This window comes from Lynx canadensis, chromosome B1 (assembly GCF_007474595.2).
Source record: "Lynx canadensis isolate LIC74 chromosome B1, mLynCan4.pri.v2, whole genome shotgun sequence".
Lineage (NCBI taxonomy): Eukaryota > Metazoa > Chordata > Mammalia > Carnivora > Felidae > Lynx > Lynx canadensis.
Genome location: NC_044306.2, coordinates 137726065 through 137747455, shown reverse-complemented (window position 1 = coordinate 137747455; position 21391 = coordinate 137726065). Strand labels below are relative to the sequence as shown.

Here is a 21391-nt window from a genome sequence, read left to right as displayed (position 1 = left end):
TTGGATGTAAATTATTAAAAAAAATAAGTAAATTACTAGATTAAAATAAATGAATAAATTTAGTGACTAAACAAAACAAAAACATGAAAGTTTGCCACACAGAGAGGAGAGTTAGGAGACTGGTCTGGGTGAAGAACAGAAGGAGCAGCACCAAAGGTTCAGACCCCCAACCAATGCGTTGGCGGGGTAACAGAATCCATGGTCAGAGTAACAAGAGTTGAGGCTGAAGAAAGAGGCAGGTGCCAGGTTATGAAGCACCTTATTGTGACTATACGAAGTAGGGAACCATTTAAGAATTTTAAGCAAAGTCAGGGAGAACAATTAAGAGATTATTATAATAATACAAGTGAGAGCGGGGCGCCTGGGTGGCTCAGTTGGTTAAGCATCTGACTTCGGCTCAGGTCACGATCTCACGGTTTGTGGGTTCGAGCCCCGCATCGGGCTCTGTGCTGACAGCTCAGAGCCCGGAGCCTGTTTCAGATTCTGTGTCTCCTTCTCCTTCTGCCCCTCCCCTGCTCCTGCTCGGTCTCTGTCTCTTAAAAATAAATAAATGTTACCAAAAAAATAATACAAGTGAGAGATTAGGCTTCAAATTTATTACATGGCAGAGGGGACGGCAAAAAGAAATTTGGACATGACTTTGCTCATGATTGAGTTGACATGATCAGGGAGGAAATGGTGTTTGTGCCTGATGAGCTCTTTTCTTCAAGGTCAGCTCTTCTGATGTGGGGGAAGCTGAAGGGACAGAAAAGTAGGAGGTATAAACAAAGTGCTGAAGGAAAATAAGGCTTGCAAATGGAGGGATCTGCAGGCTTTTTTTTTTTCCCCAGGCTTAAGTTTTATTAAAAGAATAATCATGCAATATTGAGGTTATAAAAATTACTTTATTTCAAATGTGAAAATATAAAAAACTACTTATATATAAAATTTAGGGGTATTGAAGCATTCAGACTCTGGGTTGTCTTTATCTCTTTATAAATGTACTTAAATTTAATAGAGACAATATTCATAGCAGACATAAATATAAAGAGAATTCTATCTCTAGAAATTAAGATATAGGAGAAAACAATACCTTCTGTCACTGATAAAAGCACAGAAACATAGTGGTCAGTGCCATGGACTTCCCAACACGCTCTCCATTCCAAAAGACCACTAGGAGACAATTACAGGGATCTCACTGGTGTTGGAGTAACTGGGGAGAATGGCCACGTGACCCATTCCTGACCAATAGGACATGAGGAGACATGAAACGAGGTTCGCTGAGAGAACCTCTGAGAAAGGGTTCTTCAAGTCTAGGAAGGAGATGCAGAAAAAGTTGCTCATCTTCTTTCTCTGGCTGCTGCTGGGTCCGAATGGGTCTGTGGCATGGCTCCAGCCATCACGTCACCAGCTGGAGAATGAAGCCAACACTAAAGGTGACAGACCAGAGTCGAAAGGACCTGATTCCCGGATGACATTGTGAGCCCGCCCTACTTGAACTCCTTGTTATGTAGGAGTATAAATTTCCTCATGGTCTAAGCCATTTGAATCAGGGTTTTCTGCCACTCGCATCCGAAAATTTCCCAACTAAAACAAGAACTAAAGGTGGATTAAAAGTAAACATCAACAGGGGCACCTGGGTGGCTCAGTCAATTAAGCGTCGGACTTCAGCTCAGGTCACGATCTTGCGGTCCAGGAGTTTGAGCCCCGCGTCAGGCTCTGGGCTGATGGCTCAGAGCCTGGAGCCTGCTTCCGATTCTGTGTCTCCCTCTCTCTCTGACCCTCCCCCGTTCATGCTCTGTTTCTCTCTGTCTCAAAAATAAATAAAACGTTAAAAAAAAATTATAAAAAAAAAAGTAAACATCAACAGGTAGTTATAATGTATCGAATTACATTTTCTCCTCTTGGTAAGTAGGTCAATTTCATTTACAGTCGCTTTAAAATTTCATGTGAAGTTTACATAATCCAGTCCCTCTGAATTGTCGTTAATTCTTTTTTTATACTATCACTTCTAACCATCTGTCCTCTCATGCAGTATTGTTGACAAAAAACAATGAGAAGAGAAGCAGCAGATAAATCTAGCTCTCTGTTAAGGTGAAAAGAGACTCTCTCATTTATAGACAATTTGAAGATTGTGGCAGTACACTTTTTCTGACAGGAGCCCATAGAAACAGCATATAAAGAATCCTGCAGTCTTTTAATAACTGTTTTTTAAAATAAAAACGAAGCACTTTCTTAAAAATAGTGCTGTATCCCTCACTTACTTGCCTCCTGGCTATATTGGGAGCATCCATATACCTTTTTAATAACTTTAAGTAAAAATAGAACATGCAAAGCACTGAGCGTAGTGTTTGGCACCAGGTATTATTATTAGCAGTGGTCTACTTAGAACAAAAGACTGTGCTAAATCTAGCACCGCGAGTGTCCCAGTGTCCCTAAAGCTTCCCTAGTTGATCTGTAATGTATCTGCTTGCCTTCCTATAGCTTGGGTTTTGCTTTCCTCTTATCAATACACTTGAAAAATTCAATCTCAGGGATGGTGTATGCCTTTCATTTTCAGAGGCAAGCGGTAACTTTGGCATTTCTTATCACAAAAAATCCATATGAGAAAGCTGGCAAGCCCAGTGTACTTCCTGGGCGGAGAGGTTTTTCTGTCAAAGCCGGGAGGGTATGATCATCTACCATCTTCAGAGTTTGACCATTGAGTTGGACAGATCTGCAAAGGGGAAAGATAAACCCAGGTTAGCCAAGTGGTGTATGCTCCACCTTCTCTGCAAAAGTTGTGACATCTTTTTAAGGCCAAAAAAATGGTGACAGCCTGTATTGTATAACTTGTTTCAATTCTATATTGGGTATTTGACCCAGATGATCTTTAAGCTACACTGGGAGAGCTGAGTCATTCTGACAGAGACCATATGGCCTGCAAAGCCTGAAACACTTACTATCTGGCCCTTTATAGAAAATGGAACACACATAATCTATATAGTAGGCACTACTATGGTGGTATAAAAAGGATAAACATGACATAACTTCTGGATTTGTGGCAATTTTATTTGATGGTAATTGAAAACATTTTTAGATAAAGCAAATAGGTAGAAGGGAATGTAAATATCACAAATTTAACATGCAAAATGACATAAAATTTCCCACTTGTCACCGTGCCCATAAACCTTCTCACTCCCTTTCTGCCAGGCGATATGCATTCATTTTGCATTTCTTATGTTGTTAAGATATTCTGGTAGAATATATATTGCTGGAGTGCAACAAAATTATTTTGTAGGTTAGGGTTAGGTTTAGGGTTCACTAAACCAAAAGCTTCCAAAAAATCGATGTTTTCTTTGCATTCCACTGTTGGAATTCAAATTCAAAACGAAGTCAAGAAATGTAAAAAATATCTTAAGGACAAATGTTATCTTTTATGCACATTTACTATTGTTTAAATCAAATTAATACATGCTCACAGCAACAGATCCAATATAAACAGGGACTTAAAAAGAAAACCTTCAGTCTGCTTTTAGTTCCACTGATAGTTAATTCCATAATTCTAAACATGGCTTACATTTCTATGATCTTGTTCTCAAGTGATTTTAACACTATGAAGTTTTTACAATACGAAAATAATTTTTATTTTATATTATTTTATTTTTTAAAATATTTTGAGAGAGAGCACAAGCAGGGGAGATGCAGAAAGAGAGGAGGACAGAGGATCCAAAGTGGGCTCTACACTGACAGCAGAGAGCCTGATGCAGGGCTCGAACTTACAATCCATGAGATCATGACCTGAGCCAAAGTCAGACACTCAGCCGACTGAGCCACCCAGGTGCCCCCCCCAAATTTTATTGTTGAAAATTGGTTAATGTCAGAGTTATATGTATGTAATACATGTAATACATGTAGAACACTTATAAGATTGCCTTGCATATAGTAAGCACTACAAAAATATCTATGATCACCATTATTCTGATAAATGTAACTGGTTAATTCATCATAACCATTTTTTTCTTTTTCTTTTTTTAAGTTTTTATTTTGAGAGAGAAAGAGCAGGGAAGAGCAGAGAGAGAGAGAGAGGGAGAGAAAGAATCCGAAGCAGGCACCATGCTGCAGCACTGAGTCCAATGTGAGGCACAATCCCACAAATCTCGAGATTATGATTTGAGCTGAAATCAGGAGTTGGACGCTTAACTGACTAAGCCACCCAGGTGCCGCTCATCATAATCATTTTTAATATATCCTTCATCTCTTTTATGTACATACACCCATATTTTCATTTAAACAAAAATGGAGATACAATATGTAGTCTCTCCCTCTTTTTTTTTATGTTTATTTTTGAGGGGGGTGTGGCAAAGAGAGGAGGACAGAGGATTCAAAGTGGGCTCTGTGCTAACAGCATAGACCCCAATGTGGAGCTCAAAATCACAAACCCTGAGATCATGACCTGGGGCGAAGTCGGGACACTTGACCAACCGAACCACCCAGGTGCCCCAGTCTCTTAAAACTTGATTCTTTTTCCCTTAGCACATGTTAACATTTGCTCACACCATTAAACATTCATCCACCACATCATTTTAACAGCCGTACAGGATTTCACTGTGTGAGCATATTAGCTTATTAGTTGTCTAGTGTTTGGTTGTTTACAATTTAGAATTATCAAAGATCCCTCAAACTCGGGGCACCTGGGTGGCTCAGTCGATTAAGCATCCAACTTCAGCTTAGGATGTGATCTCACAGTTTGTGGGTTTCAGCCCTGTGTTGGGCTCTGTGCTGATAGCTCAGAGCCTAGAGCCTCTTCAGATTCTGTGTCTCCCTCTCTCTCTGCCCCTCTCCTGCTCGTTCTCTGTCTCTCTCAAAATAAACACTAAAAAAAAAAAAAAAAAAAAAAAAAAAAAAAAAAAACCCAAAAACTAAAAACCAAAAAACAAAGATCCCTGAAACTCTATCCTAAGTATAAGTCAGCAGAAAAATTAGTTTCCATTTAACCTTTGTTAGGTGCCCCGCTCTGGGGGCTGTACCTAAAGTCTTAAATAAAAGATAACCATGATTGTACTAGAGGCCATCAAGCCTGCACTGCATTTACACTCGGTCCACATGCGCGTGAGTTTTGTTTTAGTACCTATATCACATCAATTTTTAGAGGAGATTGGGGAGGAAATGCCATGACCATCATCAGGAAACCACAAACAAAAATAGGCCTTGAAAACATCTCTATATGTCAGTAGTAAGAGCTGTTCTGCACGCAATTGAGAACCATTTTCAAGGGTACATAAAAAAGTTTCAGAAATGCTTTAGGAGAGGCCATCGAGCTTAAAGGTAAACCTCATCATTATAAATTAATACTGCTGTGGGTTAAGATGATAAAACATGGGCAAGATAATACCCTATACCATCTGGCTATGTTGTTTAATCGGCTGTAAAAATCGCTAAAGTATGCTATCAATATATTGAGTATAAGCTTAAAGCATGCTGATTATTTCTGCATCAGGCTGGGTAAATCAGGGTAGGATTTTATTCAAGATTAGTATCTTGTTTCATATTTTGAAGTCAGTAACATGATGACAAGAAATAGAAGGCATGCTTGTCAAGTTTCAGATGAAACAGAGCTGAACAGAATTAGCAAGCAAAAGTAATCTGAATTAGGGATTCTGGACAAAATTGATCTGAGATAAATATAGAATACTGCTTTTATATTAAAAATATATTCACTCAACGCTTACTATGGAGGACCTTCTGTCGGTATTATACAAGTTGTTCAACTAAAAAATGATTGTTTGGGGGGCGCCTGGGTGGCTCAGTTGATTAAGTGTCCGACTTCAGCTCAGGTCATGATCTCACAGTTGGTGAGTTCGAGCCCCGCGTTGGGCCCTCTGCTGACAGCTCAGAGCCTGGAGCCTGCTTTGGATTCTGTGTCTCCCTCTCTCTCAGCCCGACCCTGCTCACACTCTGCCTCTCTCTCTCTTTCTCTCAAAAATAAATAAACATTAAAAAATGATTTTTTTTAAAAGATGATCATCGTTTAACCCTCTGAGGTCATTAGAATGAACGTGTCCAGACTGTACACTCACCAAACTTATCTGGGGTACTTTCGCAACATTTTATTTTATTTTTTGCAACATTTTAAAGAGATAAAAGTATAAGTAATATACACTCATCACAGAGCATTTAGGGTAAAAAAACATAATCCATAATTTCACGAATTTTCCATTAATAATTGATAAGCATGAAATGTGTGATCAGAATGCAACAGGGTCTGATAAACAAAGAGAAGAATCATTGAAGAAATGGCATATTTAGCCTGGAGAGACGACAATCCAATTGTCCTTCAGATACTGGAGTTATTATGGAGGAAATGAGGTATTTGGTATTGTTCCAGATTAAGGGTAGCAAACTCAAGGGCCCACAAGAGCCAAGGAATTTATATGTGCAAGTGCAGTAGGACAGGGTCATAGAGGTAACAGGATCACGGAGGGACTGTGAAGAACCTCTCTCAAGTAAACACCCCCAATTCAACTCCACTACTTGGGGAAATAAGCCCAGAGTTGCTAGAGTATCTCTTTTAAAGAAAAGATATAAATCCAGATATTTTCATAGTTGTCAATTTTAAAATGTTCATAACTTAGTAAAAATAAGAACACGGAGCGCATGCCAACCTCCCCTACCACGAGAAAAAGAGGGAAAAAAAGTTCTCTAAACCCACTTGTCCATAGGTATGAGGTGCAGTTTCCGACCTCTGCTCTCCAGGACAGAACTCAAAACAGGAAATGAAAAGCAGAGAGAGACTCACATTACCCTTGAGAGGACAGCTGCCTGGAGAGGCTTCGAGATCCAACAGATGAGCCATCAAACAGCTGAATGGCTTAAACTACCCATCTAAGGTTGGACTAAAATATCTCTTAACACACTTCCAACTCTACAACTATTATTCAGTTACTTCAGAAAAGCTTTTCCCTTGTCAGCATCAGACACAAATATGCTAAAAATACCCATTTCCAAAACTTAGAACCCAAATAAAAAAAAAAGTATGGGTTACCCAAATATGTATTATTTACTTTACAAAAAAGAAAAGGTTTAAACAGCAAGAAAATGGGTAAGTAAACCATGATATTTCATAAAACATGTAGCCCATTAAAAATGTCTACAAAGGCTATGTATGGAAAGACATTTTGGAAAACTTGTGGGTGCCCTCCCTTTTTCTTTTCCCATTAGGCATTGTGTGATTACAGTTGTGGTAAAATAAAGCATAGGGGAAAAATAAACAATGGTACCCAATGTTAATGATGTTTGCCTATGGAAGATAGGTCTTTGTAGAAAGCATGCTTACTGTCCTTTGTCAGGTTCTGATGCTAATTATCACTGAAAACATCACTCATTTGCAAAGACAGGAGGGGATGATGAGAATGTTGTAAACTCTTATAATTTTTTATTCTCCAATGTGAGAAGAGTCATGATGAAAAGAGCTCCTTCCAACACACATTGGACAGAATCTTACAATGGTTTTGGGCCTGACTCTTCAAGGGTCATAGTTATTTAGGGTATTCTGTTGAATACGGTCTCTTATAAGACATATCCAATGATTGGCTTTTAAAACCATAATGATTATGACCAACTTCAAATAATTCACCTCAAAGCTATACTTCTGGGCATTTTATTTTCTTACTCTAGCCAATATAAAACTACTTTAACACGGTAAGAGAGTGACACTCAGCTTACACAGTGTAATATTGTGCCCTTAGTACAATCATACTTAGGTATGTTTTGCTTTACTGACTCTGTTACCAAGAATTATAACTCTTTTTTGAGCAAATAATCTCAATGTCTTGAGGGGATTTTGAAGTATCAAGTTGTTTTGAAATGCAAAATATTCCCTAAGTTAACTGCTAAATGTTTTCATATCCTTCTGCGTTGGACTCTAAATGAGTTATACCTGTATGGATAAGTATTCATCTATAAACTTTACGAATATTAAGAATTGTTAGAACTTGAAATCGTTGACTTTTTTTTTTTGCTCCCTATCAACACTCTCTATTCTGATAAATACCAATGAATTTTGTGAAAGTTTGAAATGAAGAAAGGAAAATTACTCACTTAGAAAGTAATCCATCAGGCCCTAAAGGTTTTACGAGGTATTTGTCCACTTGTTTGTCAAATAAATGATACGGCAACTGCAAGCGTTTGGTGACATTGTGGAGGTTTAAGGCATACAGGGTTAAATCTCCTTCTTTATACCTTGGGCTAAAAGCAAATAGATTAACTCAATAAAAATAGTTATCTAACTTAAGCAATTAAAAACTCAATTACAAACATAATCATGGAGACTAAGTATTAGTATCTACAATGATGATGGGCCCTCTTTTTATCCTTCCTTTCACGATTACATTGGACAACTCATGTGGTCCTATTTGAAAAGATAATTTAATTTTTAAAAAAATTCTTTTCTTAATGTTTTTATTTATTTTTGAGCCAGAGAGAGCCAGAGCATGAGCAGGGGAGGGGCAGAGAGAGAGGGAGACACAGAATCTGAGGCAGGCTCCAGGCTCTTAGCCATCAGCACAGAGCCTGATGCAGGGCTCGAACTCACAGACTGAGATCATGACCTGAGCCAAAGTCGGACGCTCAACCAACTGAACCACCCAGGTGCCCCTGAAAAGATAATTTAAACAATATTTTTCTTCACACTACCATTTTCTGGGTGACAGCATTCTGAGATCTTTGCTGCTTAGCCAGACTGAGTTGCCAGGAAGCTGGTCAGCCCACCCATGTTCAGACACAGAAAGGTTAAATAATAAAGTGAATTTTGTGGGTTCCTATGAATTCAAATTATAAACCATACAAACAGCAGCTTTTTCTATCATTATTTAAAAAAAAAACTAAAACAAACAATAAAATTAAATCTATTGACACTTTTCAGAATTTCCATCCAGATCATTCCCCTACTTCCTAGTGGGTCCTCACTATTTAAAGAGTTCTCATTCACCAGAAATGACAGATGGCTTTTTTTTTTTTGTAGCTATAGTTATTATTTTAGTATCATCCTATCAGGAAGGACATATTACTGATTAAAACTTGACTGGAAAAGGGTGTGTTACATACTTACTGGTTGATGTTGGTACAGTGAAGGTATACTCGAAGTTTCCTGCTGTCTGGACCTTTCACGCTCGCCCTTAATACATTGGTGCCCACCAATTTCTTGAACAGAAGAGATAGCCAATAATCCTAGTTGGGTGGTTGGGGAGAGGAGGGACAAAAGTAGATCTTTACTTATTTCTTTATTTATCAAAAACAGTGTGAGCAAATAGTTAACCTTACAAAGACTGTGACTGTTATCCTAGAGGTATTTAAATGGAAAACATCTTTTGATCCATGTTCCCACCATGAATCTGAGGGCAATTTCTTGTTTGCTGATTTTTATCACAGGAGGACTGTATTCCCACAATTCTGAAAGCCATGACCACTAGGAGTTATATCTTCAAGAATGCAATTCATTGCTGAGAGAGTTTAAATGTTCTTTATTATCTATCACCAAGAATTCAAAGCAAAGCTCAAAGCAGAACTTTTAGGTATGCACATGTACACACACTCACCTACACACAAAGGCAGGTTTTTACAATAAAACTTCTATCTGCTTAAGAGATTAAAATACTTTATTTCTTTACTTTTTTTTTTTTTTTAATTTTTAAGCAATCTCTACACCCAATATGGGGCTCAAACTCGCAACCCGGAGATTGAGAGTCACACACTCCACGGATTGAGTCAGCCAGGTGCCCGTAAAATAATTTCTTTTAGAACCTTATAATCCCCATTCCTGAATGGGTTAGGCAACAATCATCGCTACCTATCAAGGTTTTTTTAAAAAAAAAAAAAAGGAGAGAGAGAGAGACAACCAGAGATCATGTGCCTGTTGATGGAAGCATGCCACATCTCCTTTGAAGAATTATTGCAGGGGCGCCTGGGTGGCTCAGTCAGTTAAGCCTCTGACTCTTGATCTCAGCTCAGGTCATGATCTCACGGTTTGTTGAGTTTGAACCTCGTGTTGGGCTCTGAGCTGACATCATGGAGCCTGCTTGGGATCCTCTCTCTCCCTCTCTCTGTGCACCTCTCCTGCTCTCTCTCAAAATAAATAAATAAATAAATAAATAAATAAATAAATAAATAAAACACATTTTAAAAATTATTTAAAAAAAAAAGTTTTGTATTGCAAAACAAAACAAAAAACAAAAATCTGAATGAGCTCAAGCCTCTAGATCTAACTGCCAGTTTACAAGAAACAGAGGAACATACTAAAGGACAGTGCAGGAAGAAATGTAGCAAAATTCAGAATGTGGGAAACACCACAGAACAAATTGCCTGCTCTCTTTCAATAATTAATTCCATAACACAAAAAAGGAGTGGGAAGGGAAACTTCAAGATTAGCAGACTTCAGGGGAGCCTGGGTGGCGCAGTCGGTTAAGCGTCCGACTTCAGCAAGGTCACGATCTCGCGGTCCGTGAGTTCGAGCCCCGCGTCAGGCTCTGGGCTGATGGCTCGGAGCCTGGAGCCTGTTTCCGATTCTGTGTCTCCCTCTCTCTCTGCCCCTCCCCCGTTCATGCTCTGTCTCTCTCTGTCCCAAAAATAAATAAACGTTGAAAAAAAATTTTTTTAAAAAGATTAGCAGACTTCAGAGATATTTCAACCAAATGCAATATATAGATGTTGTTTGTATCCTGAAGTGACTAGGCCAACTATTAAATACATTTGAAAAATAAATAAATAAAAACACTTGTGACAGTAAGGAAAATGTGAAACACCCACCGACTAAACATTTGATGATATTGAGGAATTACTGTTAATATTTTAAAGTATGATAATATTTTATGTTTGTCTAAGGGAGATACATACTGACCTACTGATGGATAGTGATACATCTGAGATTTGCTTGAAAGTAATCCAGTAGGTGGGAGGTGAGGAGTGGATAAGATTATGGATTAAACAAAACTGAGGATTAAATGCTTTTCTCTCTACTTGAAATTTTCTGTAATAAAAAGTTTGTTGGGGTTTATTTATTTATTTATTTTAAGAGAGAGAGAGAGCACACACATGAGTGTGCACACAAGGGAGGGGCACAGAGAGAGCAGGGATCAATCTCACAACCTTGAGATCATAACCTGACCTGAAATTCAGAGTTGAAGGCTTATCTGACTAAGCCACTCAGGTGCCTAGTTGTTAATTTTTTTGAAGAATATACTCAATGTATATTCCAACTCTTCCTTCTTGAGCTGAGGAAATGTAGACTCAACAGGGCAAACAGCTTTTGTTTCTCTGCTTACATTCAAATTTTTCACTGGAGACAAGAGCAGAATCAACTAAACATTTAAAAAGGAGACATAACTTCAGCATGGTTTGGTGACTGGTAGGATAGAAAGCATTCAGGCCTCAGAGCCAGGATTTATATGGAATTCTAGAGTAACATGGGACAACTGTGTGACATCCAGCTTATCACAAAACCTTGTCTCAGTTTGAACTTCCTCATCTGGACAATTGATCTAAGACACCTGCTTTGCCAGCTTCCAAGATTGTTATACAAATCAAATAAGAAAACAGCCATGTATGTTGGATTTAAGACTGATTCCCTTGGACCCTGCAGATGTTAAGGGTACCATTTACTCTTGCAAGTTTTTCTAGATGACTGTGAATCTTGAGGAAGAGGGTGCCTGGGCGGCTCAGTTGGTTGACTCTTGATTTCGGCTCAGGTCATCATCCCAGGGTCATGGGATCAAACCTCTCTATGGGCTCAGCACTGAGCATGAAGCCTGCTTGGGATTCTCTCTCTCCCTCTCTGTCCCACTCCCCTGCTTGTGCTCTCTCTCTAAAACTAAAATATTAATTAAGTAATTAAAAAACAAGCAAACAAAAAAACACAAAGGATCTTAAGCCAAAGGTTTATGTTTGGGCACTGAAAAAATATAGACAACATAGTACTATTTACAAGGACTGACAAGATAAGCTGGCTAATTTCTAGGCAAAGTAAATTTTGTAGAAACTATTTATGTACCTTCCTTGTTCAAGGTCCATTTCAGAAAGGGCCATCAGCAGATTTGGGATATTTGTCTAATGAAATTATCATGTTTGGTTTAACTCTATAGTTGATTTATAATATACTTGGTGAAGATATATTCCACTTGTTACAAGGTCATTTTGTAAAAATTTTTTAAAAGTTATGAACCAGGTGCTTTGTGAGTTTGGACTACTATAGATTAAAAGCAACTTTGTTGGGAAATCTATCTACAAACCACAAAAACCTAGCTTATATTTTGGCCTGTGCTTTCTGCCAAACTTTCTTAGCTTTCCTACAGTATTCAAATAATTCCCTTAGGAATTATTCTTTGAAAATACATATCCTCTGGGGCGCCTGGGTGGCGTAGTCGGTTAAGCGTCCGACTTCAGCCAGGTCACGATCTTGCGGTCCGTGAGTTCGAGCCCCGCGTCAGGCTCTGGGCTGATGGCTCAGAGCCTGAAGCCTGTTTCCGATTCTGTGTCTCCCTCTCTCTCTGCCCCTCCCCCGTTCATGCTCTGTCTCTCTCTGTCCCAAAAATAAATAAACGTTGAAAAAAAAAATTTAAAAAAGAAAATACATATCCTCAACTGTCATTTTAGACTACAAAAATCAAGGTCCCACTTCTCAGGGCTATATCTATACTATTCCAAGTTTTAAACATATATTTCCAGGTGGCTTTTTATATAAAAAGTCTACATCTCCTGATTCAGCACCAGATGCAGTCAGAGGTAGGGTAAAACGGACACTGTATTCATAAATATCTTGAAGATTATTAACAAGATAGCCAATTCTTAGGGTGAGATTTTTGAACAAATACATAGTACCGATTTATCTCAAAGTTAAATAAATTATAATTTCATGCATAAAAAACTTTTGAAGCTTTGGATACTGTAGGTAATTTTAACTTTGATTTAATTTGCAAAACATTGTTTTTGACCCAAGTTTGTTATCTTGTAAAATCGGAGTCACAAAGTTTCAAATTGTCCCTTTAAAAAAAAAATCCCGGAGTCCCTGGGTGGGTCAGTTGGCTAAACATCTGACTCTTGATTTCTGCTCAGGTCATGATCACACAGTTCACAGGTTTGAGCCCCACATTGGGCTCTGTGCTGACAGCATGGAGCCTGCTTGGGATTCTCTCTCTCTCTCTCTCTCTCTCTCTGCCCCTCCCTTGCTCACTCTCTCACTCTCAAAATAAATAAATAAACATTAGGAAAAAAACCAAACCCATAACACACCCCAGGTGGCACACATTAGAATGGATGACCTCTAAGGTTTCTTCCAATTCATCATTTCAGGGTCTACTTGTTAAGAATACTGAATTTATTGACAGGATTGACTTTTATTAGGAGCTTGATACAGGGGTGCTCAATATACTCTATTCTACTCATAGCAATAGGAAAATAACAATCACTTACAGGTAAAGGTTCGAAGTTTTGATCCACTAAGTGGTAGTTTCCGGCTCCAAAGAGCACTTGCCTCATCACCACTTCTATGCCCATTCTAGCCGACAGGCCCAATTTATCCAGCCACCTGAAAGAGAGGGAGGCCCAGCTTTCTTCAGGTTTGGAAAACAAAAAAACTCAATTCTAATTACACACTATTCTGATTTATTCATCTATGTGGGAGGAACTGACAGGAAACCAGAAAAGCGGTATTAATTACAAATAAGCTATTCAAATGAAATGGAGACTATCCTTTCCTTTACATGTTCCCACACTTGAGCATGATAATAAATCCTAGAATACTATTAATATGCCATATGAGTTTCTTTCGGGGTAAGAAAACTTCTGCAAAGCAGAGTAGACAAATTCTCACCCTACAGGCAATCGTTCTCCATCTTGCTGGATACCCTCCCCACTTCCCCACTCCCAGACCCATGTAAGGGCTAAAGAAAAGGTTGCTTGTAGTCAACAGCAGTACAATGTGAAATAAGTAAAATCACACCTAGACTTTTATGGCTGTCCCCCTCCACTCCCTCCATCTTTGGTGGATGGCAAAACAAACACTTTTATCCTTCATTCTCCTCCTCATGCCCCTCATGAGCAAATGATTTTTTTTATTATGGATTTATAAGAATGAGGATAGGAGAGGAAAGAGAATAAGTCTCAGTGTGAGGATATAGAACTATAGATTAAGAGTGTTAATGGAGTTATGGAATATAAGTAAACCAGTTGTTTAAAGCAATCAGATTTGTAATAGGTACTTGTCCAAAGGATACAAAAATGCTGATTCAAAAGGGCATATGAACACCAATGTTTATAACAGCACTAGCAGTAATAGCCAAAGTATGGAAAGAACCCAAATGTCCATTGACTGATGATGAATGGATAAAGAAAATGTGGTAGATACATACAATGGAATATTACTCAGTGATCAAAAAAGAATGGAATCTTGCCATTTGCAACAACGTGGATGGAACTAGAGGGTATTATGCTAAGTGAAATAAGTCAGAGAAAGATAAATATCATATGACTTCACTCATACGTGGAATTTAAGAAACAAAACAGAAGGACATGGGGAAGGGAAGGAAAAATGAAATAAGATAAAAACAGAGAGTTTGTTCTCTGTAGAACAAACTGAGGGCTGCTGGAGGGGAGGTGGGTAGGGGAATGGGCTGAAGGGTGATGGGTATTAAGGAGGGCACTTGTTGGGATGAGCACTGGGCGTTGCATGTAAGTGATGAATCACTGGGTTTTACTCCCGAAACTAATACTACACTGTATGTTAACCAACTTAAATTTAAATTAAAAAAAAAAGCAATCAAGTTTCTGGTGGTTGGATAAAGAGGTGATTTAGTAAGTCTTTAAACTCATTGGTAGTTCCTCTGGTGAGACCTCACACTTCCGACTCTAAACTCCTTGGGAATCTATGAATAAAGCTACTATAAAAGTACACTAAGAATCCTTCTCAGACTCAAACCTCTAGAGGCACTCTTTTATATTCGCTTATGGAGGAAGGAATCCTTGGCATATTTATGGGCCATAATTAAGGAACAACACTTCTAAAGCAATTCATTCATACAATGATTAATTAGGGACACCCATTAAAGATGTCCAACAAACTTGAATAAAATGATTTCTTACAAAATGCGGCATGAATTTTGGGTCTCAGCCCTAGAAACTTTCTTTGATCAGCTTTTTGGCTGATGAGCCGTCTCAGTAGAATCTGTTTAATAAAAGGCCAGGAGAATGTTGCAGCCTGGCCCCTGAGGCGGTGCTGCTTCACTCACATAAAGCCAGCCGCAAAGGTGTTGGACAGCAATGGCGCTCCACCCCCGTATGCAGAGCTTGTTTCTCCTAACCAAACTTTCTTGTGGGGTCTGGTCTCCTCAACAACCTGTGGAACAGGAAAGTCCCCATTATATTTGCAAACAAGCTGACCAAATACGGTGTTGAAGATTAATGACGTTTAAAACTTTGTGTTCCCAGACTGATTTGTCCAATATAGTTACAACAAAACATGTTCGTGGTCATTGAGGTCTTGGGCAATTTACTTTTATTGGAATACTAAATTGTGGAAGGAATTTAAATAATCCCATTCCTATGGCCCGTGAGGCTATTCCATAAGGAGGTATTTTTAATTTTTAATCGATATGCATGGATAAGATCTGATGGTAAGGGGGACTGATGGTGAATAAGTACCTGTTATCTAAAATTGGAAAAACATGTAAATTTATATACTTATAGAATTTAGAATTAGCTAGACTACACAATAAGGACTGGTTTTACAGACGTGCCTCCTTATCTGCGATTTTGCAGTTTCGGTTACCCATAGTCAACCGTGGTCTGGAAGCAGATGATCCTCCTTCTGACCTATCATCAGAAAGTCAATAGTAGCCTAATGCTATGTCACAATACAAATGTCATTTGCCTCACTTCCTCTCATCACGTAGGCATTTTATCATCTCACATCACCACAAGAAGAGTGAGTGCAGTATGAGAAGATATTTTGAGAGAACACATTCATATAACTTTTATTATAGTATATTATTATAATTGTCCTATTTTATTATTAGTTGTTGTTAATCTCTTACTGTGCCTAACTTACAAATTAAACTTTATCATAGGAATGTATGTATAGGAAAAAGTATATTTAGGTTTTGATATTACCTGTGTTTCCAGGCATCTACTGAGGGTCTGGGACCATATACCCTACAGATAAAGGGGACCACTCTACATTAAAAAAAAAAAAGACTATTACCTGGAAAATTTTTTGCACAGATGAAGCAAAAGTGTCTAACACATCAGGGTTTAGAAAATCCTCTTTGGTAGCAATTCGTCCATTCAAGTAGTAGCTAAATTATTCAGAAAATATTCAGAAACAAACAAACAAACAAACTTTACTTTCTGCTTTTAAGTTAGTTGGCTCCCTTGCTCTCCTTCCTACCTCTTCCCACCCCTCTGTTATTAAGAAAAGAAGAAGAAGAAGAAGAAGAAGAAGAAGAAAAAGGAGAAGAAGAAGGAGGAGGAGGAGGAGGAGGAGGAGGAGGAAGAGTTGTTCTAGTAAGAAAAGACCAAGATGGAAGGGAATCAGTTACTCTGTTTTGAAAAGACTTAGTCACAGTGCAGGTACTTACGGGTTACCCGTTCTTTGGCAAGCATATTGATCTTAGCTACTTATCTGCTCCATGATTTAAATGATAGTATGCCTTGATCTTATAGAACCTACCACATTATTTAAAATAAAGTTAAAACTTTTGTTTTATTAATATTAAGTGTGTAGTACAGTGCTGCTTGAGATATTATTTGTTTCTTATTGGAACTATGCATTAGCAGTTAAATGAAAACACGTTTTTGAAAACTAAGTAATAAGTAAAACTAGCATCAGTTTCTTAGTACTAAGAGCAGGAGACATACTTACTGGTGCCATGTAACTGAATCAATCACTTCTCCCCCAGCCTTCAGGAAACTAGAAAAAGAAATCTATTATGATCTTCACTTAATCCTCATATACACAATATATATATGTACACAATATATGCACAGGAGTTTCATTTCTTAGAAATGGGCTGGTTACTGCTTTAGTATCAGGCCAAGTACAAACTTCCTAATTCTTATATAAATTATATTGTAGGTTCCATTTGCCCCCAGATTCTTGGTATTCTGAGCCAGTCAATCTTTTCCTCTTTTGGTAAAACATTTGCTTAGGTAGCAAATGGTTTAATAACATGAGGATTCTCCACCAGAGAGCAATATTATTTTTAAGAAAAGTGGTTCTGCTTCCTCTCGTTCCTACCTCGTTAGCATCTTGACAGTCTTTCCTCGAGGCTGGCCAATATCAGGACCATAGAGATTCACAGTTTTGAAAGTGGATTTTGCTAGAAGTTTATGCAACTTGACAAAATCTTCTCCTAACTGCAATCCATCGATGAAAATACCAGCCTTCTTCCGGAAACTGTTAGGTTCTGAAAGACAGCAATTCTCAAAATAATCACGTATCTAGAAATTTTTCATTTAAAAGCAAACAAAGGGGCGCCTGCGTGGCTCAGTCGGTTAAGCAGCCAACTTCACCTCAGGTCATGATCTCATGCTCTGTGAGTTCGAGCCCCACGTCAGGCTCTGTGCTGACAGCTCAGAGCCTGGAGCCTGTTTCAGATTCTGTGTCTCCCTCTCTCTGACCCTCCCCCGTTCATGCTCTGTCTCTCTCTGTCTCAAAAATAAATAAATGTTAAAAAAAAATTTAATAAAATAAAAAAAAAAGCAAACAAAATGGCAGCATATAAAAGCAGGAAAACATTTCCCAATTACAAAAATTTAGAGTCCAAAGGCAAGAATAGTAAAACCTCCCTTTTTATAAAGAAGATATTTCAGTAAAACAAAAATTTAAATGACAAAACTGAAGTGTGAGAGGGCATTAAAACAATTTGAAGTTAATTAATGGGGATATTAAACTAATGGGTATTTTGCAAATAGTCTACATCCAGTATTTAATAAACTAATTTACTTTAAAAAGACAAAAAGTTTGGGTAGGAGGGGAAGACATTTAAAAATTGATTTCTCAATGCCATTAAAGGTCTTACTAAGACTGTTCATTCACAGCCACCTGGGTGGCTCAGTTGGTTAAGCCTCCGACTTCAGCTCAGGTCATGATCTCGAGGTCTGTGAGTTCCAGCCTCACGTCAGGCTCTGTGCTGACAGCTCAGAGCCTGGAGCCTGCTTCAGATTCTGTGTCTCCCTCTCTCTGCCCTTCCCCTGCTCTCTGTCTCTCTCTCAAAAATAAATCAACATTTTAAAAAATTGAAAAAAAAAAGACTGTTCATTCACAAATCAGATGTACAGGTGAGCTTAGAAATGGCCATGCTGAACACAAGGGAGGGGGACACAGAAGTGTTCAATCTACTTCCCCAAAACACCTTGCCCAGGCTCTTCCTTCTCCTTGTCTCTGGAAAACAGACCTCTTCTTTGCAAAATGGAGCCCAAGGAAGAGGAAATCATGATGGCATAGCTCTTTTATCTTACTCTGAAGAGCACGGGTGGGGAATGGGTACAGTAGAAAAGTAGGGAGGGAGGGATATATAGAGATGCGTAAGGATGGGTTCAGATGACCCATTGTCCACGTGGCTGCCATTATTCAAAGTCGTTCAGCATCTAGCTAAGATATGGTTACCTCTACCCCTATATTCTATGTTCTGTGCTTCAATTTGCCAGTAACTCTCAGCAACCTGATCTCTAAATCTGCCTCTAGACATTACTATAATACATACCACTATAGACATATATTTTATTTCTTTGCTTGCCTTCTTGTTGATCTGCTTCCCTTCCTCTAGAATGGATCTCCCAAGAAAGCAGGGACCTTGCTCAGGAGCCAGACTACCTGGGTTCAAATCCCAAGTCCTCCACTTGGTAGCCCAGCATCACACAGTTATTTATCTAAATTTTTGTGCCTGCTTTGGTCATGTGTAAAATGAAAGTCATAATTGTATCCACCGCAGGGTGGTTATAAAGATAAAATAATACTTATTAAATGCTCAGAGCTGTTCCGGGAATGGAGTATGTGTCCATGATATCACTACATCTCATTTCCCATTTTTTTTCAGTTCCATTGGCTCATGTGTGGAAAAAGCACCAAAAATATGTTTAAATGAATGTGGCTGATCATTAGTATTTTAGTTAGAATTTACAAGTTCCTTGCAAAAAAGTCAAGAAGGAAGGAAACAATCAGGAGCTTGACCTGGGTAGGATTCTATACTAGGAATTTCTAGCTTAAGCATATCATGACGGTTGGGATGGAGTTGCTAAGATAACCTGACAGGTGGAGAAACAGAGAAAGAAATGGAAGGGGGGTAAAAGCAAAGTGCCTGCTTTACAGTTTTGCTGAGTCCAGCCTGCCATCCGTAATAGGATTAAGTGACCCTAAAAATGTCAAGTGAACCTGGGAGCTGTGGAAGTTTCTGGGTCCAACTAGTTGTCTTCAGCTCAAGTAAAACAAAACTGGGATTAACAATAGGTTCTGGGGGGCGCCTGGGTGGCACAGTCGGTTAAGCATCTGACTTCAGCCAGGTCACGATCTCGCGGTCCGTGAGTTCGAGCCCCGCGTCGGGCTCCGGGCTGATGGCTCGGAGCCTGGAGCCTGTTTCCGATTCTGTGTCTCCCTCTCTCTCTGCCCCTCCCCCGTTCATGCTCTGTCTCTCTCTGTCCCAAAAATAAATAAACGTTGAAAAAAAAAATTAAAACAAAACAAAACAAAACAAAAAAACAATAGGTTCTGGGATATATAAAGGAGTTTTCTGCCATAAGCAGAAAAGTTGCACTGCTGAGCACGGGTACAAGTGTGCCAAACCAGAAGAATATTTGCTAATATTAAAAAGAATGTCATAAATAGGAACAACTAATGCCAAAGGGTAATCTCCTTATTAGTGAAATGTCCCTGGGGGCACTTACCATTGCCTAGTTCCCAAGAAATGTTATAATTCTTAGAAGAGCAATAATCCAGGAGCAACTGAGCATTAGAACTGTTCCACTGCAAATCTGCTGTTCGTAGTAAGGCATTTAGACCAAAGATCAAGTCCAGTCCTGAGCAATTTGCAAAAGTATACAGCATATCCACGGAGCTCCCTAAAAGAAAAACAGTGGCGATTTAATGGTTAGGTCAGCACCACAATAATGAAGGCCTCCAGATTTGTTCTCCAGTGAATTACCATTTTGGTTGTAAAATTGAGGGAAATACAGTCCTGAGTTATAAGTGAGAGACAAAAAAACGCACAGGCAAATTAAAAGATTAAAAATTAATATGACTTAATTACTTCAGCTTTTGAATCAACTTTCCATGCTGAACCATGTAAAGTACCAGAAGCTTTGGTCTGGCACTCAGGTTTTGTTGATTCAAATGACCTCAGGTGATTTCATGCACAGGCCACACTGTCATTAGTCAACGTAAGCCCCACTCCTCATAATTTAAACATGGCTACTCACAAACTCAGTCACAAAATATTTTGGTAAATTTAGCTATATTTAAAATTATTTTTTGGAAAATTCATGTATATGATTTATTAACTTTAAATAAGTAAAATTAGACTTTAAAAATTGGCCTAGGGCTATAGATCTGTGGTTTCCAAACTATGTGCCAAGGGATCCTGGCAAACCTTAATATATTCACCACATGGTTGTCAGATTTAGCAAATGAAGATACAGGCATCTGGTTAAATTTGAACTTCAGACAAACAATGAATAATTTTTAATGCAGGTCTATGCAATATTTGAGAAATACAATAAAAAAATTCACTTATCTGAAATTCAAAGTTAACCAGGAACCCTACTCACAGGGGCACTACAGGAGCCTTTAAACTTATGAGGGAAACAGGGTTTCTGGGTGGCTCAGTTTGTTAAGTGTCTGACTCTTGATTTTAGCTCAGGTCATGATCTCACAGTTTGTGAGTTCAAGCCCTGTGTAGGAGCTTTTCACTGAGTTTGAAGGCTGCTTGGGATTCCTTCTCTCCTTCTCTCTGCCCCTCCCCCACTCACTCTCTCTCTCAAAATAAATAAATAAACTTTAAAAATAAATAAAGAGGGACACCTATGTGGCTCAGTCAGTTAAGCCTCTGACTCCTGCTCAGGTCATGATCTCACGGTTCATGGATTCGAGCCCCGCTTCAGGCTCTGTGCTGACAGCTCAGAGCCTGGAGCCCGATTCGGATTCTGTTTCTCTGTCTCTCTTTGTCCCTCCCCTGCTCACGTTCTGTCTCCCTCTCTCTCTCTCTCCCTTTCTCTCTCTCTCTCTCCCTCTCTCTCTCTCTCTCTCTCTCTCTCAAAAATAAACATTAAAAAAATTGTTTAATAAAAATAAATAAACAATTTACAAGGGAAATATCAACCGTGTTGGACACGATGAGAACTATTACTATTAGGTTGTTTGGACCTAACAACTTAGTAATTGAAACACTTAGGTATT

At 38.6% G+C, this 21391-nt stretch overlaps 1 protein-coding gene across 4 annotated transcripts in view; it reads right to left on the bottom strand.

Annotated features, from left to right (window-relative positions):
• Positions 1-1803: 1803 nt before the first annotated feature.
• Positions 1804-21391, bottom strand: part of HPSE (heparanase) — a 39456-nt gene continuing 19868 nt past the window's right edge. Inside the window, exons 4-12 of one of the 4 annotated variants that reach the window (XM_030313541.1) lie at positions 19885-20058; positions 17240-17408; positions 16865-16912; positions 16205-16298; positions 15234-15340; positions 13420-13534; positions 9068-9186; positions 8059-8205; positions 1804-2695 (exon numbers count right to left, since the gene is read on the bottom strand). In XM_030313541.1, the coding sequence (XP_030169401.1) occupies positions 2536-2695; positions 8059-8205; positions 9068-9186; positions 13420-13534; positions 15234-15340; positions 16205-16298; positions 16865-16912; positions 17240-17408; positions 19885-20058 (1133 nt within the window). In that variant the 3' untranslated portion in view covers positions 1804-2535. The remainder of the gene's footprint in view (positions 2696-8058; positions 8206-9067; positions 9187-13419; positions 13535-15233; positions 15341-16204; positions 16299-16864; positions 16913-17239; positions 17409-19884; positions 20059-21391) is intronic. The other 3 variants (XM_030313543.1, XM_030313545.1, XM_030313544.1) reach the window with 3 other exon arrangements.